Below are 26,762 nucleotides of genomic sequence, written 5' to 3'. Positions count from 1 at the left end.
ATTACATAACTTTAACACATGATGCCCAAAGCCAGAATGAGGAAACCTGAGGATTTGCTACCATTGCTGGCTTCCCCAGGCTGCAGCGAGCCGTCAAGTGCACACACTTAGCATCAAAGCTCCTGCGGGACAGCCCTGCACATTCATTCACAGGAAGAGATTCCACTCAATCAACGTGCAGCTGGTCTGCAACCACAAATGGAGGGTCATACAGGGGTGGGGCAAGTACCTAGGCAGCAGCCAAGATACCCATACTCTCAGGAATTCTCAAATTCCTGACCTCTTCGTCGGACCAGATACATTAGTCGGATGGCTTCTAGGCGACAACAGCTATCCTCTCAAGAGATGGCTCATAACGCCTGTGAGGGTGCCAAGAATAAGGGAGGAGGTACAACGAGAACTACGTCATAGTGGAGCAGACAATTGGGCTCCTTAAGATGCGCTTCCAATGCCTGGGCCGTTCTAGAGGTGGATTGCAGTACTCCCCCTCATTGGTGTCCCTCATGATCACGGTCTACTGTGCCCTCCACAACATTGCAATACAAAGAGGAGATAACCAGAGGGGACCAAGCCTCTCAGGACAATGACGAGGATGAGGCCAGGGGACACAGCGATGTTGCTGGGAGTGTCCTTGGCCGTGAACTGGGGGGATGGCCATGACACCAGAGATGCCTTGATATGCCTCTAGCCACACCTACATAACAGGTTTCTTGAAATATGTCCCTCCGTCTTGCAATAGTAATGAGGGAGTCCTGAAGTCCTAACATGCAATCCTTCTCCATCTACTCACAAGGTTACACAATTTCCTCCAGCCCTCCCTCAACCTTTGATACCCTACTTCCACCTTCCACCACTAGTCGGACAGCCACAGCTGTGCAAAAGAACATTAGCATGAGGGAATTTGAATTCTGAGTTTATTCTCAAGCCTTCAAGACAAACCACCATAAAGAGAAATGTCACCCTTGTGCCCCTATTTGTGAGTAATGTGAATATGTACAGAAACATTTAGGGGTGCTCCTGCGTAGTGTTACCTCCCCTCGCTTGCGGCTGAACTGGAGAGAGGTGTCTATTCTGCCACCTCCCTTGCCCTGGATGGCTTCAGCAGGAGTCCTCTGCGCAGCATAGGACTTGAGAAGCTGGCCACTCCTGGACACTCTTGCTGAGACTTCAGTTGCCGTGGCAATGGTCGAGGCCTGTGTCACTGGTTGATGGACAGAGGGGATACTGACCTCCTCAGAAGTGCCTTGAGAGGAATTTCCAGGTGGAGAAAGCTGCTGCTCAGCCAACGCCACTAGGACCAGTTGGTCCTCCCTTCCAACCAGAGAGGTTCCAGGAGCTGGATGAGTGACCAAGCTCCCAGTTCCCCTGTTCCCCTGGGTCTGAGCCCCTGAGCTTAGAGCCAGGGTGATGGTGTACAGGTCAGAGTGCATCCCAACGATTGCGACAGCAATCCGGTTGGTTTACCCCTCCAGGACAGTCGCCAGTGTGTCAATGGGTGAAGCTTGGAGCTTCGAAGAGTGTGTGATCGCAGCGCTCATGGCCTGGATGGACACAATCCAGGCCAGAACACGCAATGCCTCTGGTATATCCATCAAATCTTCACAGACCTCGTGCTGGATATCCAGCATCTGCCGCCTTATGGATGCCTCTAGAGGCTCACTTTCCAATTCGGAATCAGACTCTGCACTCCTCCGACTACCCAAGGCCTGCTCCACCGCACTCTCCAGCAGCTGCACGTGCAAATGTGAAGTGCCCTCACCAATGTGTGCATGACCCCTGTCCAACGTGCTAAACCCTGCCGGTGCCTGTATCTGCGTTGGTGCTGGGTGCAGAGAGAGGGTGTGACCTTGTATCCTCCAAGGGAACTGCCTCCTTGAAGGAGAGAGGTTGCTGCATTTTTTCTGGTGGAGCCTGCACTGAAGAGGCTTCTCCTGTAACAGAAAGACATCAGGAAAGGGGTAATTGGGTATCAAATTACTTGACACATCACCCCTATCAGACATTCCACATAAACAACCTAACTGTGTGACATGCATGTATGAACCCTGCAGAAAGTATGAGACCCTGAGCAAAGATGTGAAGCTTGTGATTGTGACGATTGTTAAGGTTACAAAGTGTGAATATAGGCACCAAACACCTTCCAAACCTCCTTTAAACAAAATCATCTCATCACATGGTGTGATATTTTTTTCCCTCTGGCCAGAACCAGGCCTCCCTCCAATCTCACCATTGCCTACACTCCTGGTCATTTCAGCCTCGATCAGGGCCAGCACTTCCTCCTCATCAGGAGTCAGGACATCCAACTGGGCTTCACCCCTGCCTGTACGGGCTCGCTCTCGGGCATTGTGGGCTCGCTTCTTCTGAAAAAATTTTACTATTCAACAATCTCAAATTGTCACGTCATGTCTCAATCCCGTTATCAGATCAGAGTGTGACCGACTGTAGCCTATGCTCAGGTTTCAGAAGGTCACCCTGCCAGCCACCTGCTGTTTAAGATGATAGCTGCTTGGAATGCACAATGGCATGATTTAGGACATCTGAGCACTTGTGGAAACATGCAGCTATGGATGAGCACATAATCTCGAATACCTACTTAATTTGCTTTCTAGACCTGTATCACTAAGGACTAACGTTGCTCATACTGATGCCATACTCAACCTTGCTGACCTCATGAGGTCATTGAACCTTTTGAGGTACTGCGACCAGGTCCTCCTCACCATGTTCATACTGCTAACCTCCCTGACCACCTCCTCCCATGCAGCACGAGTCTGCTTGGGTTTCCTCCTATCTGCGCTTGGAATGAGGTCATTGCACCTCCCCTCGACTGCATGGAGGAGGGCACTAAGGGTAGCCTCACTGAACCTGGGGGCAGCTTTGCCCCTTTTGGAGAACCTCTCCCCAGGCTCTGCTGGCACAGACATCTATGCATGGAAATATTAAATTATTGGTCAAGTCCTCAATGTCTGAAGCTGTTGGACTTGCTAATTTACTAACATTTTGCCAACTGTGAGGTTTCAGATAGTCGGCAGACATAAGCATAAATTAATGTAGACTTATCTGAATAGACGACAAAAGTCAAAATTCTTCACTGCTCACAATTTCAGCTCCAGAAAGATCAGATGATGGATCACCTGACACTCATTCATGCCGGGGGCCCTTTAAAGTGCTGGACGTGATCTTGTTCTGGGTCACGTCCTCCATGCTCCAAGACCGAACATCCCATCACCACCCCCCAAGCATGCATTGGGTGGCATAAAGGTCTATAAACTGCCCTTGCTGCTAACTGGCGGCAATTACTGTATTATCAGGCATGCACCGATGGCGGGTCTGGAAAGCAGAATGCCGCTGATGTCCGGGTAGGGAATCTAGTATCGACACGTAACCATATTATTCAGACCACTGTGTGCATTGTTGTAGACATCTTAACTAATTTTTAATAAAATTTTTTCTCACATTATATTTAACCATCTTTTTAAACTCCTGTCCTGTAATTCTATTTATTCCCTTGCCATCAACGTTCTCCTTTACTTTATTCTTTCCTGTGCTCCCCTGTCTTGTTTTGTCTATGTTTAAGCTTTTACATTTCTTGTTGATCCCTCTCCCAATTTACTAATTTTAAACTTTTGCCACCTTCCTATTTACCCTTTTCACAAGGACATGGGTCCCATCCTGGTTCAGGTGGAGCCCATTCCATCAGTACAGCTCTGTCCTGTCCAGAACTGATACCATGAAAAGCAACACATCTTTCCCACAGCAGTCCTTTCGCCATGTGTTAATTCCCCTGATTTGTCTGCTCCTATGCCAATTTGGCCATGGCTATTACCCTCAAGGTCCTGCTTTTTAATATAGACCCTAACTCCTGATACTCTTTCAGCAAGACCTCCCCCTCTGTTTCTACAAATGTTGTTTGTTCCAACATTGACCACAACAACTGGATTTATCTCCTCCCTTTCCAAGTCCCTCTCTAGTCGCAATGAGATATCCTTTACCCTGGCACTGGGTAGGCAACACACCTTTCAGGATTCTCATTCCTGGCTGCAGAGGACGCTATCTATCTCTCTAATTATAGAGTACCCAATTACCATATTTGTATTCTGTTCTTCACTCATTTGGATGGCCTTCTGAACCACAGTGCCTTGGTCACATTGTGGCTACAACCTTTCTCCTTTTCCTCACAGGTAGCGAGTACATAATACCTGTTGGACAGGACCAGTGTCTGTGGGACCTCCTTTTCAACCTCCCTTACATCCCCGCTATATACTTCCTTATCAGTCACACACTCCCTTTCCTGAACCTCTGTTTTTTCCTGGGGTGTGACTATATTCTGCATAAATTTGTCCAGAAAATCCACTCTCTCCCTTCTGTGTTGGAGTCTCTCCAACGCGTACTCCAGTACAGTGATTCTGAGCCGAAGAGATTCAAGATGGAGACATCTCCTGCAGACATGTTTGCTAGGGACAGTCTCGCCATCAACAAACTCCCACATTCTGCAGTCCAGATACACAACCTGCTCTGCTGTATCTTCTAGAAAAAGATTGTGCAAAACCACAAAGCCTGCACATGAACTGAAGATGAATTTAAATTGACACTGGCAAAGTATTTTTAAAAATCATTTTCGGGATGTTGGTGTCACTGATAAGGTTGACACTTATTATCCCTTCCCTTATTGAGTGGCTTAGTAGGCCACTTCTAAGGTCAGTTATCACAGTGGTGTGTGTCACACACAGGGTAAGGATGGCAGGTTTCATTCCCTAAAGAACATTTGGGTACCACTTGGGTTATTAGCAACTATCTGACAACTTCATGAGCACGTTAATTTATGCCAGTTTTATATTTCTAGATTTTTAAAAATTGAATTCAAATTCTCAAACTGCCATTGTGGGATTTGCTGTTGCATTCTCTGGATTATTCATCCAGACTTCTGAATCACTTGTCCAGCAACAAGTATATTAAACCGTGCCCACATTGTGTATAGAAAACCTGGAGTCTTGCACTGGTTGATTTGAGAAACGTTGCCGCTGAATCCGGTGCAGTCTTGATTAATTGTATGGTATCTGCATGTACATGTAAGATTGTGTTAAATGCCAGACACTGTGCTCTTAAATGTTTTCCATATGTACTGCAATCCTGCATTACTCAATGTTAGTGTGACTTTGAAAGTCTTGGTAAACACTTCTTTACAGATGAATCTGGACTACTTGGAGTGACAGTGCACGCTATACGTCACAGAAAATGCAGCACAAACATCACAGCAACAAAGACCGGCAGAGAGGATCAGGCACCTACACTGTACACTGTGTGGCACATTGCCACTCTACATGTGCTCAGTACCGCAAATGGAATAGCATTCAATGATTTCAAGAGATTTAGTTAGGCTGCAAATGCAATAGACCTTGTGCATGTGGAGGGGCAGGAGGGTAAAGAAACCCTTCTTGAAGTAATCTGCATTTGAGAAGCAGTAGGACGTGTTCCAAGGTGTTATAATCTGGATCTTTTTGAAGATGCTGGGCTGGATTTAACAGGGTGCTGGGGTCCCTGCCCCACCGGCAAAAGAGTCAGGGCAAGCCTGCCACCACTCAGGCGGCTCGACTCACAGGCATTTAACACTTGAAGGACTGTCAATTCCTTTAAGGTGAGACTTCTGCCCCGTCTGTGCATGAAGTCCCACATCCAAGAGCTGCTGGCCAATCAAATGGCCAGCAGTTCTCTGGTCCCAACAGTGCCATTGGTAATGGTGGCCACTCCTGGGACTGCATCTCCAATCACAAGTTGCTGGAGTGAAGCTGTGGTGGGTATCACCAGCGAGTGGGGCTGGGATATGCAGGACAGGGGAAGAAGGGAATCAAGGGGGTTGGGGTGGGGAGCCCTTAGGGGTCCTCTGACGGGTTCAAGGGGTCTGTTAAGGAGCCACCCTCCACACTTGTCTGCCACCAGCCCATGCAGTTAAAGCTGCCAGACTGGACACTTGGCATGGGCCTGTCCTGCCACTGGATAATTTCCAGTGGCAGCAGGATGAGGCCATTGTGGGCATTAATTGGTCACTCAAGAGTCTCAGTTGGCCCATGGACGGGCAGGCTGCCCAATCTCCCCCCGCTGCTGGTAAAATTGCAGTGAGGGCAAGGATAGGTGGGTAAATGGCAGGCATAGGGCCCATGGTATTTTACATTCCCCCCCCCACCACATACAAACAAATAAGCCACCACCATGGGGCTATAAAATTTGGTCCTGTGTCTCCAAAGCATGTACTGTTCTGTAACAGAATGACTGCATTAGAGTTAACCACACAGGGACTGTCAAACAATACAATAGCTGCAGCAAATCCTCAGTGACTCATTGAAGATAAGATAAAATTGCACCCTATGCAAACCATGACTATCTCAAGAATAAAATTAACTCTCCAGGCAGCCTGTCCGAATGTCTAGCTGATTCTGGAGAGGGATTGCATCATTCAGCATCTTTCAAATTAAATTGCATAAAGACTAAGAAAGTATGGATACGATGTCTCTCAGCTTAGTGAACTGCCATAACACAGAGGCCGTACTATGCAATCATAGATGCTCACTCCCACCCAACCGCATTCTGAAAAAGATATTGTACATAGTGCTGAAACTGTGGGAAATTTCTCCTGGCATTCTGCCAGCATTCATCCCTAAACCAGTAGCTAAACTATATGACCTGGTCATTTATTTAATTGCTGTTCGTAAGACCTTGCTTTGTGCAAATTAGCTGCCATGTTTCCTACATTACAATGGTGACTACACTTCTTTGGCTGTAACGCACTGTGGGATAGCCTAAAGTTGCGAAAGGCACAATATAAAAGCAAGTTATTTCTTTCTTAAGTTGTTCTGTAGCTCAGTATCATGATGGGCTTACATTTTTATTAATTTATTTAAGAAGAAAAGCCGTGAAAAAATTAGTATTTCGCCTTGTTACGTAGAATTGTAGATATATTACAACATATAACTGATCTGTTAATATTTATTCACCGCACAGACAGCAGTCCTAATTCCATGGTGCCTGCCCTGTACTCATATCCCTTTACTTCCTTTCCTTCAACCACCTATCTAATCTAATAAATGTTAACATGGCCTCTGCTTTAATTACTGACTCTGACAGTGTATTGTGCAGGCGCCCAACCTACTGGGTTAAAATAAAGGTCTATATCGTAAACATTTCACATTTAATCTTTTATCTGTGTGGGCAATCACTAGAAACAGTCTTTTATCTACTCTGCCTCATGCCTTAACAATTTTAAACACCTCTGTCAAATCACCCCTTAACCTCCTCTGTTCTAATGAAAACAACTCTAATTTTCCAACCGTTTCTTCAGCTTTGTACATTCTCATGGTAAGTAGCATCCTAATGAATCTGCATTGTGCTCTTTCTATTGCTGCAACATTCTGCCTCTAGTGTGGAGCCCAAAACTGAACAGAGTACTCGACATGTGGTCTTACTAAAGTTTTATATAAATTCCCCATTACATGTCAACATTTATATCCGCTACCTCTTGCCTTAAAGCCCAGTATTCCATTAGATATTGCCTTTTCCACTTGAGCTGCTCCTTCTTATGTCTTGAATCTGACTCTCAAATCTCTCAGCACTTCCACATCATCCATTTTTCCCCTATTGAGAGTATAATTATTTTTATTTTTAATAAAATATACTACCTTGTAAATTGATTGTAAAATCAGGTATCAAAAAAATGTAGTATGAACTGTTGCATTATATTGCTAATATAAACTGTCAATAAAAAGATAAAATCTTACCAGTGCTCAGAAAAAGGGGAGAATTTACCACTTGTCAGAACAAGGTATTTGATAATAAGACTGACAACCTATTTTAACACTTTATATTAAAATAACCAATCCATTTAGCAGATAATTTCTAATGTTTTAAGCTCTTAATTCTGTTTTGCAGTATATACCAAAATAGCATAGTTTTCAAAATCGTTATCTATAGTATAATGTCAAATAATTAATTCATACATTTCATTAACTCATACACATTTTTAAAATAAACTTCCTTGGAATATGTAAACTAAAGATGTTCCATAGATTATTCATTGTCAAAATTCTGTAATTTACATGGTAACCATTTCTACATAAACATTATTTGTATTGGATATTAACTCATTAGCTTACTACATAAAAGTTGAAATGGTAAATGAGGCCACATAATGCTCAAAGAGGATGTGAGTATGGTGCACCTGCGAAAGCTGGGGGAAGGTATGAAAGGAGTCTACTATCAGTATTTGTACAGTAGTCAAAAATAGATTTGTAAGGCTATGCCCAACAAGGAGCATGTGACAACTGGAGGGGCACCAGTAGTAGAGAGCCCTGATGAATGCCCTGCGACCATCTCTTATGAATGATTGGATCATTAACACAGTGATGTCAGGAGGCCTTATGCCGCATCCCTCCCTCTGGGCCAGCAGCTCCAGGTTCAAGTCCTTGTCTGAACCTGTTGGCCATGGAAGGAGTGTTCATGATGTGGTTCAATGGGCTGATAATCAGCCTATGATTCCTCCCAACACTTCCCCATTATTCCCTAAAGGGAGAAAAAAGTGTGTGTGTGAAGATACACAAAAAAAAAAGTGACCTCAACTCATAGTCTTGTAAATCAAGAAAGTTGGTATAAAGTTCATGAGTTGGCTTTTCTTTCAGAAGTAAACCTAAATAAATTAACTGTTGGTTTATCAATCTCATTAGTGGTTTATTTAATATCTAAGGTCAGAGCTCTTTCCAATGCTACACTACTGCATCTGAAAATGCTTTATAAGAACTTTTGCTGAACTGCACACACAAAACAGGAAGATCCCAGGCCCCATCCCTGACCTGTCCTTACCCGCCCATCCACACATAAGCACATCCCGCCCAGTTAGTAATCATACTCGGAACTACAGTGACTTTTAAGCTGCTGAACCCATGGATGCTGAAGGCTCCATATGAATTTGAGTTGTCTGATGCTGCTTTTTCAGATCCTGATCAGGTTGATGATGACAATCAGCATCCATGGGTTCAGGAGATTATCAGACAAAATTTGACATGGAGCCACACAAGGAGATGTTAGGGCAGGCTTGATCAAAGAGGTAAGTTTTAATGAGTGCTTAAATGAGGAACAAGATGGTAAAGAGGCTTAGAGAGGGAATTCCACAGTTTAGAGTCTTGGACGCTGGAAGCACAGTTGCCAATTATGGTACAATTAAAATTGGGGATAAACAAGAGGTCAGAATTGGAGGAATTTTAGAATCTAGGAGGGGTATAAGGAAAGAGAAAGTTACAGAGATAGGGAGGAGTTGAGGTTGAGGAGGGATATTCCTTCCCTGTGGCTTAGTTACTAATTGGGAAAATTTTCTCAACCAATGGTGGAACTATAGATTTAGATGCTTTTCATCCACCCCTACTTGTTGAATCAGAAATCTCAAAATTACCAAAACAAAACATGATGCCACACTCTGCCAGATAGAGGAGAAGGCAGCAAATCTAACTTTAGGAAATATGGCCAAATAATTAAAACAGATATTTAAAAGATGTTCACCTTTCAGAGAAAGGACAGGTGAAATGAGGCATGGTTTTCAACAGGTTTTTTTTTTGCCCCCTACTTCATATCCTTTCTTCAGCCTTAATTTTTAAAATGTTGTTCTGATCAACAAGGAGAGGGCTGCAGGAAATTGGTAATTTGCATCAGTTCACTGACAGAAAGCATTTTTTATAGCCAACAATTCCTTTGAACAATATTTTTATATTAGCAAAAATCATCTTAAGCAAAAGGTACCTGAAATCCAGAGGACAGGAAAGGTATTGAAGTCTCTGGTTAATTTGCATGGCCATGCTTTTTAACTTGTAGACACTCCCTCAGGTTGGGAATTATATTTAAAGGAATGCTGCCTCAAGCCCCATGGAACCCAGGATGAGGCCTCAGGTTCAGACTCTGTGCTGCCCTCATTCCCACCCTTTGTCTGGAGAGCCACCAAGGGTTTTTGCCTCAGTCGTGCCTCCTTGCCAGTTACTGCAAATGCAAGACACTAACCCATTCCAGAACCAGCCCCTTCTCCTGACCAATAATCCTGAGATTTTAGAACATTGTCCCGAATGAGGCTCAACTTTACTTCAAAATCGCATCTCTTGCGATCAATTTGCAAGAGCTGGCATGTCAGTTACCAATGAGATCTTGAGTGCCATTGTAGGATGGACTCACTCTTCTGGCTGCAACAGTAGTAGAATCTGATGGAGAGAACTATGAGACAGGGCTTTCCTAACCACATTGGGGATTGGCTGCGACATGGCGACCAGAAGCAGAGACACGGCTGAAATGGGCAAGAATGATGGTGCTATTTCTTAGAATGACAACACATCTGGACGCTCCTGCCAACTCATTCCAATGAGTACAGGTGTGGTACAAATGATCAAACTGCCCCAGGCAGCTGCTGTGGGAATGTTAGAGCCAGTAGATAAACATCTAAGAACTCAGTTCATTAAGGTAAAGGGCTAACTGGATACGAAGTGCCTCTCACAGACACAAAACAGCTTGCTATCTCTCTTGCTCCTACCTCTGAGGAATTACCTTGAAAGGAGACAAAGCATTTTGGGTATAATGCACTAGACACATACCTATTTCATCATAGGGAAGTACATTTCTGGTTGCACTGAGGTTTAGCCATTTCTATAGTGTTCTAGGTATGTTGTTGGATACTTTATTAATAATTATTGGGAATGAGACCCTTAGTAGTTTATTTGCAGTTTTAGATCATGTACGTAAAGGTATAGCTAATCATGGCATGCTGAAGATGTGGAGAGGACTGTTGATGCACTGGGTTGATGGAATACTTACCTTTGAGGACCTATTATATGGCCTGTAAGAGAAATTTCCTTGCTGTTTTTGGTCATCCTTGTCATTTGGTTGTCTTATTGGACAACAAAACATTGTTTTTTTTAATTCATTCTTTCATGGGATGTGGGCATCACTGGCAAGGCCAGCATTTGTTGCCCATCTCTAATTGCCCTTGAACTGAATGGCTTACCAGGCCATTTTGGAGGGCAGTCAAGAGTCAACCACATTATTGTAGATCTGGAGTCACATGCAGGCCAGACTAGGTAAGAACAGCAGATTTCCTTCCCTAAAGGACATTAGCGAACCAGATGGATTTTTACAACAGTTGGTGATAGTTTCTTGGTCACCAGGACTGAAACTAGCTTTTATTAATTGAAATTTAAATTCCACCAGCCACCATGTTGAGATTTGAACCCATGTCCCCCACATCATTAGCTTGGGTCTCTGGATTAGTGGTCCAGTGACATTACCATGATACCACCATCTCTTCCCTGTTGTCACACATAGCAGACAATAATATTCAAAAGATATTGGCCAGGCTGGATTGAGAGACATTTCCTAATCTGTCAAGCCATTCAGGCATAACTTCAGCATGCTTATACTACATTCAATGATGCTTCTGGTAGCTATGTGCACCTCATTGTACCTGTGTCATTTGTGCTCTATAAGCTTGTAGAGCCACATGGGTGCTATCAATGATGTTTTGCACTTTAAGGAATTCTGTTATTTGTAAAATGTGCATATGCCTCTCTGCTGTTGTTGGTTGTCCATGGAAGATCTGACGCATTTGCTTGCTTCATCAAACAGGGCATCAATTAGATGCTTGTGCACTGATGATTGGCTTATGTTATTGATGCCCCTATTGACATCGTAGAATGAGCCTAAGGTATGGAATTTGTGGCTGTTGTGACCTTAAGAGTTACTGATGGAGTTTGACTTAAAGTTAGGTTAGGTAATGCAACCCTTCTCGCAGTGATTAATTTTGATCTTTTAAGGCTGATTAATCCGTGTAAATAGACCTCTACCCAGTTTATCCAGATTCTAGGGTAGCAAGTGTGGCTGGCCTACCTTTGATGCAACCTCACTCACCTGGTACTCTTCTTTTCTATGCACGCCCACCTTCCAAAAACCCTAAAGTGAGGTAGTCCCATTGGAATGTTCATGGCTCAAATTTTAATGGTGTGAAATTGAAGTGACTGCGCTAAAACACATGGCACAAACATTATGAAATAGGGGGAACCAAACAAAAAGACAGCCTACAAGTTTCACCAACAACGAAACTTTTATACATCATATTCAAAAAGTAAAAATTCAAATTGCTCTATTCTGGCTTAAATTTTCTTTGCTTTCAGGACAGCAACCATAAATGCATGCCCATTTTACAGGATATCAGCAATACTGAGCGCATTCCTAGTGTGGAAATAAGCATTGACTTCTCCAATGAAACTGAAGCTCCAGCTCATCCTTCCATCAACCCATGATGTGCACTATGGCAGAGAGCCTGTAAGTGCAATCTCCGCTCCTGACTTCAGAGCCCCTCGCTGCGTGGTGTGAATGATTGGAAATCGCCTTGTAGCTTTTCAAACTGTGGTCACATGATTACATAAAATCACTTACATTTTAAAAATTATTTTGTATTACTCTTGTTGCTACAGTGTTAGAGCAGTGTTGTCCACTAGCTATCGTGAAACAACCACAAGTGCTACGGTGAAACTAAACCACATACATTCATTTTGGTGGAAGACATCATATATACACTCACACGGGTATGGGCATATGCATCTTGCATGTGTCTATTTCATTAACAGGGATCGACCACCATTCAGTAACAAATGAAAAAAGCACTCCTGACAATCAAAAAGCACGCCACTACTTTGCTTTTTGTCTCAACATTTTACTAGTAAATGCACAAAAATGTTAAGATACATATCTCAATGACATTATGTCTATTACATTTTTTTTTTAAACCCAGAAATGCAATTCATCACATCTGGATTCCTAATTTGCCACTTGGACTACTGGATTTTCATTTGAAAAACCCAAAGTTGAATCCTAGCTATGATAATCATTTTTACTCTATGCTCCAAAACAAACTTAATTTTGTCAATCGCTACCATGTGATCCATCAAAGAGAGGTAAGGTTGCTCACAGGAATTAAGTTATTTCCTGTAATCTCACCCATGCTCAATGCAGGAATAAGAACCGAACCAAAATCAGAACTGAGAAAGATCCAAAGTAAACCCTCTTGAGTTATCATTCAAATAGCTGCATTTTGCCTAAATTTGATCCCTTTTCCCAGATTTCGTTATTTATCACAGAAATTTGCAAAGTCAAAAAGTATCTTTGCGCATGCTCAGCTTTGCTGCGTGTTTCTTGTCATTTACTCCATGCTATTTGAAAGGTGACTACAACAACAATAGATGCCAGTTTTTAGAAAAATCATTTTTAAAATTATTTTTTCTCACTCTGCAACTATAGTGTCAGGTGTATATGTTTCCACTTTTCCTAAAAGTCCAGTGTGGTGTTTAATTACTGCATGTTACTTTTTCCACTGTTGTTGTTCATTGGGAGCCGTCCATTTACTGCATCTTAGTGAGAGACAGAAGCGAATTCTGATCCCTCCTTCCTGGCAGTCGGGAGAGGGTAGGGTGCAGGAAAGTAAGAAAAAGTTAGATGAGACATTTCCCCTTTCACAGAATTATACATATACCCGATTTCGATGCCCCAGAGCCATTTGCCATTTCATCTGTCTTTGCCTCTCGCCTAGTAGGGTCATTGAGTTCATCAAATAGGCTGCAATCAATCATTTCTTCCTGCCAGGGGATAGTGATAGCACCTGTAGAAAATCTCTTGTAGTACTGCTTATCCTGATCGGTGATTTCAATACCTTTGACCTCAGAGAAGTCAGCAATGTCTCCAATATCCTTACAGTACACCGTGGAAGGGTCAGGCACAAAAGGAGGATCAATAAGTCTAGCTTCTAACCGTTGGAAGTTAATTGATTGGAAGAAAGGGTGATTTCTAGGGTCATCATTTTCTCCCCTAAAATGAAAACATGGTAAAAAATGCATGTGAATAACCTGAGTTTTCAGTTGTCATTGTTCAGATGTTATACAACTCAAACATCATTTAGGTGATTTCAGAAAAAAAATGGTGTGAAGTCGTGATACCTGATAGCCTTTTATGCTATAATTTTATCAATAAGCATTTAATTTCCTTTGCCTCTGTTAAGGAACAAAGGAGACTTGACATAGTAACAAGGATGCACAGAGTAATGCACAGAGAGATCAGATTCTTTAAACCTTCAAGCCCATTATTTATTCTAGAATTACAAAAGAAAATATGGAAAAGATGTGCCATATGAAAACCATGTTAGAATTGACACCTTTTATTTTGTGCATCAAGTACTGGCAGTGTCTAGTCATCATACACAATGTTCCAGTCAAATTAATTACTTTGGCTTTTACGGGAATATTCTATGAAAAATGCATGAAAACATACTGTCAATTTGTCTAATTATCTAACAGTCCCATGTAGAGGAAAATAATAAAATTAGGTCTTTTTCTTTGTAGTCTGACAAAGGCTGTGCCTTGTATAAAGGGGGATACAACCATTTAACTTGGTTGAAAATGGGATAAAGATTTGCCTTGTGAGAGTCATGTTATGAGGATATAAACAAGGGACCATTTAGCAATCTGTACTAGTCACAGAGTCACAGAATTGTTACGATGCAGAAGGAGGCCATTTGGCCCATCATGTCTGCATGGCTGTCCAAATGAGCATCATGACTTAGTGCCATTCTCCTGCCTTTTCCCTGTACCCTTGTACATTTTTTCTATTCAAATAATCATCCATTGCCCCCTTGAATGCCTTGAATGAACCTGCCTCCACCACACTTCCAGGTAGTCCACTCCAGACTCGAACCACTCGCTGCGTGAAAAAGTTTTTTCTCACATGACATTTGCTTCTTTTACAAATCACTTCAAACCTGTGCCCTCTCGTTCTCAATCCCTTGATGAGATGGAACAGTTTCTCCCTATCTACTCTGTTCAGCCCCCTCATGATTTTGAGCACCTCTATCAAATCTCCTCTTAGCCTTCTCCTCTCCAAGGACAATAGTCCCAACCTCTCCAATCTATCTTCATAACTCAAGTTTCTCATCCCTGGAACCATTGTTGTAAACTTCTTCTGCACTCTCTCTAATGCGATCACATCCTTCCTATAGTGTGGCACCCAGAACTGTACACAATACTCCATCCGAGGTCTAACTAGTGTTCTCACATAAGCTCAGCATAACCTCCCTGCCCTTGTACTCTATGCCCCTAGTAATAAAGCCCAGGATACTGTATGCTTTATTAGCTGCTCTCTCCACCTGTCTTAACACCTTCAATGATCTATGCACATATACACCCAGGTCTCTTTGCTCCTGCACACCCTTAAGAATTGTACCCCTCATTTTATATTGTCTTCCATGTTCTTCCTACCAAAATGAATCACCTCACACTTCTCCGCATTGAACTTCACCTGCCACCTATCTGCCCACTCCACCAACTTGTCTATGTCCTTTTGAAGTTCTATACTGTCCTGCTTACAGCTTGCAATGCTTCCAATTTTAGATAGTAGAGTCTATGTATATATAATTGACATTTTGACAACATATGAAGGATTAAAAGTAGTCTTTCGTGAAAGCACAAAACGAGTGATAGCAAATTGGCAGCCCACATTCTATTGAAAAGAAATTCAGATTTAAAAAGGGCGGGAGTTGAGAGTCAGAGCGGAGATTTAAAAAGAGTGGGAGCTGAGAGTCAGAGCGGAGATTTAAAAAGAGCGGGAGTTGAGAGTCAGAGCGGAGATTTAAAAAGAGTGGGAGCTGAGAGTCAGAGCAGAGATTTAAAAAGAGTGGGAACTGAGAGTCAGAGCAGAGATTTAAAAAGAGCGGGAGCAGAGATCTAAAAAGAGCAGGAGCTGAGAGTCAGAGTGGGATTTAAAAAGAGCGGGAGCTGAACTCGGGGCTGAAAACGGCGCAAGGGTGTCACGGTCCAAACAGTAATGATGCAGGGGAGGCAGCTAATTGGTAAGTAGGGTCAGGTGAGTACTTCTACTTCCACTTTTTCTACTAATTAAACTGCTGTAGTCCATTAGCTTAAACAAAATAAGGTGAGGGCTTTGGACAGAAGTGGGAGTGTTTGGAGTGGAATAAGGCCTCTAGCATAATTAGTATTCTTTAAAGGGAGTAACTAATGAGTTTAATCTAAAGGGAAGTCATGGCAGCAGAGCTCACACCCATGATATGCTCCTCTTGCGCTATGTGGAAAGTCAAGGACATTTCCAGTGAGAATATAATGGACAGCACATTCAGTGAGGTGGTCACATCGCAGGTAAAGACTGAACATGCAGAAAGAGATTGGGTGACCATCAGGCAGAGTAGAGGAAGGCATGTAGTACAGGTGACCCTGTGGTCGTCCCCCTTGCTAACAGATATACAGTTTTGGATACTATTGGGGGAGACGACATCTCAGGGGAAAGCAGCAGGGGCCAAGTCCATGGCACCACGGGTGGCTCTGCTGTACAAGAGGGGAGGAAGAAGAGTGGCAGGGCTATAGTGATAGGGGATTCAATAGTAAGGGGAACAGACAGGCATTTCTGCGGCCGCGGATGGTACGTTGCCTCAAGGATGTCTCAGAGAGGCTGCAGGGCATTCTGAAGGGGGGAGGGTGAACAGCCAGTAGTCGTGATACATATTGGTACCAATGACATTGGTAAAAAAAGGCATGAGGTCCTACAAGCTGAATATAGGGAGTTAGGACATAAATTAAAAAGTAGGACCTCAAAGGTAATAATCTCAGGATTACTACCAGTGCCACGTGCTAGTGAGAGTAGAAATAACAGGATATATCCACAGTAGTGCATTAAAAGAAATAGATGGTGAATTGCAGATGCAGTAGTTATCATTTTCCAAAACTTTAGATGAGGGTTTTGTGTTTGAATGGGGAAATTGCAAATGTCACTTAATTATTTAAGAAAGGAGGGCGGGACTAGGAACTACACAGCTGTCAGTTTAATACACTCATTTCCTCATTGCTGATGAGCCAAAATCGATGAACTACCTTCTTAATGGCACTGTGGGAGTACTTTCACCCTATGAACTGCAGCAGTTCAAGAAGTAGGCTCACCACCACCTTCTCAAGGGTCACTAAGGATGGGCAATAAATTCTGGTTTTGTCAGTGAGTACCACATCCTAAAAAACTTGTAGGAAAGTTCCTAGAATCATATCACAGGGAAAGAGTAACTGAGCACTTGAACAAATATGAGCTGACCAAAGAGAACCCGCATGGATTTGCAAGGTGTAGATCATGTCTGACTGACCTAATTTTTGAGGGGGGTCACTAACATAATGGACAGGGGGGTGTCTATGGGTGTTGTCTATGATGACTTCCAAAAGGCAACTTTTGATATTCAGCACAAGAGATTATTCGCAAAACTAAAATTTCATGAAATTAGGGATAACCTTATGATACATGTTGGTATGTAGGGAGGAAGGAGATAGAGACTATGGACAAAGATAATGTAGTTTGATTAGCAAGGCTGATGAGCAATGTTGCCCAGGGATCTTTAGTGGGGCCTCAGCTTTTCAACAGAGAGTTGTTTATCCAAATTTGAAGATTACACTGAATTAGAAGGCATAGTAAGTTGTGTAGATGGGAGCACAAATTACAAAGAAATGGACATATTAGGTGAATGGGCAAAACTGGGATAAACAGAGATCAATGTAGGGAGGATGGAGTGTGAGGTCATCTATTTTGGATGTGAGAAAGAAAAATGGTAATAGGGTAGAAACTGTAAAGGAGGAAAGGAATCTGTGTGTTCAAGAACACAAATCACTAAATCAAAGATACAAAAAGTAGACAAAAAGGCTTTTTAACTCAAGGGTTTTCGAATATAAGGATTGGAAGTTATGCTTTAGTGGCACAAAACCTTGATCAGACTCTGTCTGGAGCACTGTGATCAGTTTTGGACACCATGCCTCAGGAAGGACAGTAACACAATGCAGATTCATCAAAATGATACCCAGACTTAGAGTTAAATTATGAATAAACATGGCTTGTATTCCCTTGAGTTTAGAAGGTAGGGCAATTATCTAATTGGGGTGTTTAAAATGGTAAAAGGGTTCAGTAGATACAGAGAAGCTATTTCCTATGGTTTGAGAAGGCAGGACAAGACTGGGGGGAAACAATCTGAAAGTTAGAGACAGGTCATTCATCAGTGAAATCATGAAATCCTTTCAATGGGGGGAGGGAGTCGGGTGGGGGGTGGTGGTGGGGGTCACTACGTGGGCCACATGGTGCCTGATCAGGTACCCCTGAGCTCACAAGGATGCTGCAAGCTTTCACCGGGTCACCTCACCACTTGGCATTGGACCCTCTCCCCTCACCGATGGCATAATGCCAGCAGCTATGGGATGAGGTCCTTAACTGACTCTTAATTGGCTACTTTGAGCTGCTGTTAATTGGCCACTGTTCATAATCCTGCCATTTATACCTCCGCTGGACAAATCTTTTGTTTCTTTACTCATTCTATTACCACTCCCTTTTGCCTTGCACCATGAAACTTTTTATCATTTAATTTTTCCTGTCTTTCACCCCATCACAGGTTTTCCATTATTTTTCTTCCCTTTCACTTGCTCTAAACCAAATACATTTCTAACTTTTCCAGTTCTCATGAAAGCTCACAGACCTAAAACATTAACGCTGCTTCTCTCTCCACAAATGCTGCCAAACTTGCTGAGCATTTCCAGCATTTACTGTTTTTATTATACCATACAAGTGACTCTGGCATTTAAAGGAGTATTCTGATGGAAAGGAATCACATTATGTTGTATTAATGTTATTGCTGCAGACGGACACTATGGAAAGTATTCTTACTCACCTGGCTACAGTAAATTGATATGTGCCTAAGTTGTAGTATTAATTGTATTGCAGAGTATGTGGCATGGTACTCATTTATGTATTCAAGATCTTTACCTGCAGCCTAAACGTTCTTCTGGGTTCTTTGCCAAAAACAGTCTGCAAATGTCTTTTGACTCTTCTGTGAATTTGAGGTTCTCAAATGTCACTTCATCTTCCAGTGTTCTTCTTTGTACTTCCTCTTTACTGACCTTTTCTTTATAATCCTTGAAAGGTGTTCGGCCAGCAATCATTTCATAAATGCTGCATCCAAGAGCAAACCAATCCACAGAGTATTTGTACTTTTCCTCTTTTAAGATCTCTGGAGCCATATAACCATTTGTTCCAGCCTGCAGTATAAAAGCAAATAACATTTATAAATACATAAATAAATGCAGAAGATAATTAAACTAATTAAAATGAATTAGTTGGACTATTAAACTAAATAAAAATTATTTGCCATATATTCCCAATGAAATTGTTTATCTGCCAATAACTGGGTGCCATTATTCTGTGTAAAGTGAGATGTTACCTTTGGAATGTAGGTGTAATGGAAGTGCATCAATATTGTGCATGGAAATGGCTGCGCTAATGTACAAATATTTTCAAGCAGTGATTACATTACTGTAATGTAATATGGTTAGGATGCCATCATGCTCTGAAAGTTTCAAACTGAAGCAGTTTAAAATCCACATTTAGGTTTAAAAGCAAAGTTAGTAATCAGAGTGCAATTTAGGACTGGAGCAGTAAAAATGAGTCATAGGTGCTACCAGATGCAGCAAAAATCAGCCTACTTTTAAAATTCCAAAATACTGTTGTTATTATCTGTTAGAATAAAATGGACACATATCAATTTGCATTGACACTTATTTTGCAAAGCTCATTATTTATAGCAAGTTTCAAATTCCAATAAATGTTTCCATTTTTTCTCTTCACTCAATATTTAACTTTAAATCATTCTTTTTATTTGTTTTGCTCTTTTCTTTCCTATTTCATTTGATCCTTTTCTCCTTTATTTCTTTTTCCTTTCTATAACTTTACTGTCAATTTCTCCTCTTATCTTTTCTCCTTTGCTGGATTACACTGGAAAACAATTCCACAGGCATTGGTAACCCCTGTGATCTTGTCCAAAATGCCTATTAATTCAGAGATTCAATGATAGTGAATTATTCAAACATGTAGCTCATCCTAGCTGAGGTCTTTCCTCACCTGACATGCACACAATTGCACTTCCAATATAGATTGCTAAAAAACAGTCGGCATAAAGAACCCTGGCTGAATTATTATCTTCTTTACAAGGTGAGGGACACAGATTTCTCAGTGTTTCTCTCACCAGCAAAGATTGGAGATCAGAAGTAACAGAGCATAATACCACTGGGCCACTGGGAGAGATTATCACTTATTTCCATGTTTTCACATTTCTCATTATTCATTTGTTTCCTTTAGTGCATAACTTGTTTTCTGACACTCTTTTATTTTATTTTCATGCCTCTGTGCCCTCTTGCCCATTGTCACTACAATGATTTAGCCAATCTTTATCTTCTTGCCTTGCCAGCTCAGCAACATAGACAAGCAGCAATTGCAATATCACAGCATCTTTATTCCTCTTCCCTACTTTCCTAAAACTTTTAAACGTTGAATGAGCTATGCATTTGTCATTCCCAAATGCGGAGGAAAACAGACAATAGTGTTCTCCCAATATCGCAATCTCATGGGAGGCTACCAGTTAATAGGCCACCTCAGTGTGCCCTATCCAATTAGAGATGGTGGGTGTGTTCCTGAGGCGGGATATGCAAGCAAAGGACATAAAGCTCAAGATGGCAGCAGCCTTATTGGGAGAGGTGGGCACTACTAAAGCATGTCAGGTACTGCAAGGGGCATCCCAAGATGGATACGCTCCCTGAAGTCTTATGAAAGTTTAAAAATTAACAAGAGCTACAGCTGGCAGGCCACCATTGTGGAGATGGAATCCCGCCACGGGCTTGTGCCTGTGTCTATGGTCCTCTGATCACTGTGGCTCCAGGGTGAGGTTTTGAGTGTATTTAGAGGTGGTGTGAATGGCCTCCCAGTCTGCTGCCAGAAGGCCACCTCCAGATAGCAGGGGCCCATCAAACGTTGGGAAGGTCCCGGCAGTAGCAGTATTTTTCCCCCAGTTGATCTATAAAGTAGCCTAATTGGCTACATGCTGCTACTCTGTTGACCCTACCACCAGCCAAAGAGCTCAGAGCTGGGACTGCTTTGGGAAGCCAACCCAGCACACGATCTTCAGATTTTACTCCCATTCCTGGCACCAACACCGCCTCCACGGGACCTGGGAATTTTGCTTACAGAGTCTAAGCCAAGAAGTGCACAGAAAAAAGAGAGCAAAGTATTGAGACTGAGAGAGATAAGCGAAACAGGAAAAAACAGCCCACAACCAATGGGTTAGATCTAAGCTCTGCAGTCCTGTCATATTCAGTTGTGAATGATGGTGGACAATTAACAATTAACTAGAGGAGGAGGCTGCACAAATATCCCTATCCTCGAGTATGGAGGAGCCCCTTGCATAACTCCAAATTCAAACCTGAAGCATTTGCAACCATCTTCAGCCAGAAGTGCCAAGTGGATGAATCACCTCAGCCTCCTCCTGAGGTCGCAACCTCACAGATGCCAGTCTTCAACCAATTTGAATCACTGCATGTGATATCAGGAAGTGGCTGAGGGTACTGGATATCGCAAAGGTTACGGGCCCTCACAACATTCTGACAATAGTACTGAAGATTTGTGCTCCAGAACTAGCTACACCCCTAGCTACAACACTGGCATCTACCCAGTAATATGGAAAATTGCCCAAGTATGTCCTGTACACAAAAAGCAGCTCAAATCCAACCTGGCTAATTCCCTCCCCATCAGTCTACTCTCGATTATCAGCAAAGTGATGGAACGTTTTGTCAACTGTGCTATCAAGCTATACTTACTTAGGAATAACCTGTGCACTAATGCTCAGTTTGGGTTCCACCATAGCCACTCAGCTCCTGACCTCATTACAGCCTTGGTCCAAACATGAACAAAAGAGCTGAACTCAAGGGTTGAGGTGAGAGTGACTGCCCTTGACATCAAGGCAGCATTTGACTGAGTGTGACATCAAGGAGCAGTAGAAAAAATGGAGTTAATGGGAATCAGGGGGAAAACTCTCCATTGGTTGGCGTCATACCTAGCACAAAGGAAGATGGTTGTAGTTTTTGGAGGTCAATCATTTCAGTCCTGCATCACTGCAGGAGTTCCTCAAGCTAGTGTCTTAGGCCCAACCATTGTCAGCTGTTTCATCAATGACCTTCCCTCCATCATAAGGTCAGAAGTGATGTTCGTGGATGATTGCACAATATTCAGTGCCATTTGTGATTCCTCAGATACTGAAGCAGTCCATGTCCATATGCAGCAAAACCTGGACAATATTCAGGCTTGGCTGATAAGTGGCAAGTAACATTTGTGCCACACAAGTACCAGGCAATGACCATCTCCAACAAGAGAGAATCTAACCATCTCCTCTTGACATTCAATGGCATTACTGTCATTGAATTCGACCGCCAACATTCTGGGAGTGACCAGAAACTGAACTGGACCAGTTATATAAATATTGTGGCCATAAGAGCAGATCAGAGACTGGGAATTCGGCAGTGAGTAACTCACCTCCTGACTCGCCAAAGCCAGCCTACCATCTACAAGGCACAAGCCAGGAGTGTGATGGAATACTCTTCATTGGCCTGGATAAGTGCAGCTCCAACAATACTCAAGAAGCTTGACACCATCCAGGATAAAGCAGCCCACTTGATTAGCACACCATTCCCCACCTTCAACATTCACTCCCTGCACTATTGATGCACAGTAGCAACAGTGTGTAACATGTGCAAAATGCACTGCAGCAATTCACATAGATTCTTTTGATAACATCTTCTAAACTCGCAACCTGTGCCACCTAGAAGGTCAAGGGCAGCAGATGCATGGGAACACTGTCACCTGCATGCGCACGAAAGAGCGCACATCTCCGTGAGGCTAAGTGCAGCCTCAGGGAGATTGCCTGCACTTTGAAAAATATTAAAAATAGAGAAAAAAAATCCCTTACATGTCCCCCTCATGTGACAATGTCACATGAGTTGAGACATGTTCATAATTTATAGAATAACTTTATTAAAATTTTTAAAACTCTGCATGAAACCTCATCCCGCCGCTGGATGAGGTTTCATGTTTTCTCTATTTGTTGCCGGGGCTCCTGGCCTGCACGCCAACCTTAAGGTTGGACGGGCAGGTACTCCAATTGGTTAAATTATCCTGTCAATGGCCTCAATTGGCCATTGACAGGTCGGCGGGCCCGCAGCTGATTTTGCTACGTCCCCGCCTTCCTGAAAATTTAAATGGGACGAGATGATGTCATCCTGCATCATTTTACGCATCGGCGAGTGGGCCCCGACCCCTGCTCGCCACCGGCAAAATTGTGCCCACGGACTGCAGCGGTTCGAGAAGGCAGAACACCACCACCTTTTAAAGGGAAATTAGGGATGGGAAAATATGCTAGCCTAGCCTGCTATGCCTATATTCCATAAACAAATTAAAAAAGGTTAAAAAATTGATGCTAAGTTTTATTTTTTTTAAATCTTCAACAATAATTTAAAAATCTCAATGAATGAGTCTTCAAAATTGTAAAATAAATTTTCAGTGCCAGAGAGGTTGTTTGGTAATAATTAAGACTCGTTAAACTGCTAAAATATCATTTACACTTTAATGGACAAATCCTGCTTTTTTTGGTGTGTTTGGTGAGTATCTAGTGAATAAGTACTGCAGCATCAGCCCTTCCTCTGTTCTAACATTGAATCTATTGGTGAGGTTCCAGTATAGCACAGTTTGTGAAGGAGCAGGGCAAATCAGGCAGCAACTTCTGATTTCTGCGTTGCACTGTAAGTGTGTAGTCAGTGGAAGTTGTAATCCAACTTATTCCTATTCCTACTACAAGATCTGAATAATGTTAATTTTACAGCAAAGTTACACTGAAGAGGTCAAATTCATTCCAGCAATGTAACTAGTGAATCTCTCTTATCTGCTGACATAACAATAAAATAAGTGCTTTATTGGCATATGTGTCGTTGGATTTTACTCGGTGCCATTACAAGACTTACAAATTTCTAGATCACAATTATTTTGTATGTCCATGGGTGTCTACTGTGCCTGTTTGTACTTACTTTCTGGTTAATGCCTTTGTCCTCTTTCAATCTGACTGCAAGCCCCAAATCTGAGAGCCTGCAGTTGCCATTGTCATCCAGGAGGACGTTCTCAGGTTTCATGTCACGGTACACAATATTCATAGAGTGAAGGTGCAGGATTCCAGAGGTAATCTGGGCTGTGTAAAATATTGCACAGTTCATTTTGATTCCCTTTTCTCCAATGTTGTAAATATGGAATTTCAGATCTCCTCCATTCATCAAGGTCATGACCAAGCACAGGTGATCCTTGTCTTCATAAGCATAGGCCAGATTGACAATAAACTGGCTGTTCACCTTTTCCAAGATTTCCTTCTCAAGGAGGGCCATTTCCTCTCCTCGTTTCTTTTTCAGTCGTTTCTTGTCTAACTTTTTACAGGCATACATTTTGCCACTTGTTTTCACTTGTATAGCACACACCTGAACAACGCAAAGTATGTCACTTGTAATCAAAACAATAACATGCCTTAATCCATTTACTTTAAACCTCAGACAATTCTTGTGCAAATTCAAAAAGGTTAAACAATATTTATACCAACAAATAAAAAATGTTGTTTGCTATACATTTTTATTTGATTGAACATATCTAGATGCTATGATGCTTTGTTTAATTACTAGAAAAATAATTATTTTGTAACAAATTACTCTAAAAATACTTTTTTCAATGCTTCAGGCAGAATTTTTGTTCTGGAGTCAGGACTTGATATTGGGTGAGCTTTCAGATCCTGACCCTGCGATGGTGTCAGATACCTGAAGCAATTTCCGTAGGGATGGTCAAGTAGTGGCCAGGGAGCGTGTTCGCTGTCCGATTAAGGATGCTGGGTGGGCTCCCGAGGCTGGAGAACCGATAGGTCCCCGGGCACTGAATCCTGGGCAGCTCCACTGTCTAAGGTGGGAGAAGCCAATACATATAAGAGAGGGTGAGAAAGTGCCTCCTGGTCGAGGTGCCCTCTGAAGTGAAGGTAAAAAAAATATTCAATTACAAAAAGCCGCATCTGGCAGGTTGTTATTGTGGAGGGGCGACCGCTACGTTCAATGGCTAAGGGGCTCCAGCTGTGGCCCAGGGCCATGTGAGGAGTGTGGGGGTTTCCTAGCTGGATGGAGCGCTGGACCCCCAAACTGGTCTGTCACCTCTAACCCCTGGTTCTGTTTTGGCCTTAATGAGGGTGGGGGGGGGGTGGGGGGGGGAGGGAGGGGGGGGTAGTGGATGCCAGCTGACTGGAAAATTCTAGTTGGCTTCTGCTGTGTGGCCTTAATAGCTTATTTAATTGTCCTAATAGGCTATCTGCAGCTTATGGCTGAGCAGCCATCGACCCCAGCTGTTCCTGGAACGAAAACGGCCTGGAGCTGGGGATGTGCTGACAATTCGGCACGGTGCTCTCCAATGCCAATTTCTGAGCCTCCCCAACTCCAATGAGAATTGAAAGTTCTTCCCTTTAAGTTGTACAAAATAGAGATCTTACCTCTCCAAATCCCCCTTTGCCCAAAATTCTGAATTGATAAAAGTACTTTTCACTTATAGGCTGCTGTTCAAATCTTTTCCATTGCAAGAATTTAGTAAAAAATGGACTGTTTTGAAAGTCTTGGAAAGGTTGTCCCATGAGGAATGTTTTAGCTTCTGATTGAGCCTGAGCCAGAAGTTCCTCAAAGTCCTTTTCTGCTGCATCTTTACATTTATCAGCCAGCTCTTGGCTGAGGAAGGAGAGGTAGTTTTTGGAATCAGGTTTCAGAAAGTTAGTCACAATGTTCTGCTGCAGGTTGTCCTTTACCCCATTTTCAGTCAGATAAAAGTTTGTAACTTCATTTATAAAATCAACAGCAACTTGACATTCTGGGACTGTAGCTGTAAACTGATGAAACAGCTTCTTGCCAATTGGTTGTTGTTCACACACATTCTTGTATGCAATATCGATACTTTGCCTCACGGAAACACTTTGTTGAATGCTTGGTAAAACCAAACATTGTTGCCTCTTTCGCATTTCCTTGACATCTCCTTCCAGGCTTTTCCTAGCTTGCAGGTAAACCGTATTGGCAATTAGATTATCGAGTGCTCCCATATCACACATGTTGCTCTGTTTTGTAGATCCTCACTTAGTGTGAAAACACCTGAGAGTTTGCCTGCACCTCGTGTAGCAATGAACGAGTAAGTTTTGGTACCATTAAATACCTCACAGATTTCCCTAAGTACCTTTAGGTGTTCCATTTGGGGATTATGATGCCTAAGAGGTTTCTATCTAAGTAGATTTCACTTTTCTATGTTTAGTTGTCTACAGCATTTATGAAATGCGATTGCTAATATATTTAGAGGTGATCAGCTACACATTAATTGAGTTCAGCAACTTTCAAAACATGTCCCTTCACCTCATAAAATATTTCTGATAACTTTGAACTGCAACATATATTTTTGAAAACTGATTCTGTTCATAACAAGTTAATTTTTCATTATATGTAATGAAACTTAAATTTTAAGTAACAAATGAAAAAAGATCTGTGTTTAAATTTTGAAAGCTTGTACATTGAAGTATAGGTTTGTATCATGTTGTTTCTTCACATGTTACAAAGACGTGGCTTAGCAAGGATAATTCTATTACAAGGTTATTGCAATTGTATCTAAATCCCATGCTGTTAGGTTGATAGAAACATCAGCAGTCTACTATGATGTATTACTTTAAAGCAAATTGTAATTCTAATGCAAGATATTTTATTGTCATTTGTTCGTGAATAATTTTAAGAAAATATATGACTGAAATTAACTAT

General features: G+C 42.2%; 1 protein-coding gene across 2 annotated transcripts in view; it reads right to left on the bottom strand.

The window, feature by feature from the left end:
• Positions 1 to 12,690: 12,690 nt before the first annotated feature.
• Positions 12,691 to 26,762, bottom strand: part of grk7a (G protein-coupled receptor kinase 7a) — a 29,481-nt gene continuing 15,409 nt past the window's right edge. The window contains exons 1-4 of one of the 2 annotated variants that reach the window (XM_078564185.1): positions 25,469 to 26,108; positions 23,988 to 24,425; positions 18,853 to 19,124; positions 12,691 to 13,872 (exon numbers count right to left, since the gene is read on the bottom strand). In XM_078564185.1, the coding sequence (XP_078420311.1) occupies positions 13,521 to 13,872; positions 18,853 to 19,124; positions 23,988 to 24,425; positions 25,469 to 26,071 (1,665 nt within the window). In that variant the 5' untranslated portion in view covers positions 26,072 to 26,108 and the 3' untranslated portion in view covers positions 12,691 to 13,520. Of the gene's footprint in view, positions 13,873 to 18,852; positions 19,125 to 23,987; positions 24,426 to 25,468; positions 26,109 to 26,762 lie in introns of those variants that run through there. The other variant, XM_078564186.1, reaches the window with a different exon arrangement.

This window comes from Cetorhinus maximus, chromosome 19 (assembly GCF_964194155.1).
Source record: "Cetorhinus maximus chromosome 19, sCetMax3.hap1.1, whole genome shotgun sequence".
NCBI classification, from domain to species: Eukaryota; Metazoa; Chordata; class Chondrichthyes; order Lamniformes; family Cetorhinidae; genus Cetorhinus; species Cetorhinus maximus.
The sequence above is the reverse complement of the archived record's forward strand: the minus strand, read 5'-3'. Positions and strand labels throughout refer to the sequence as shown.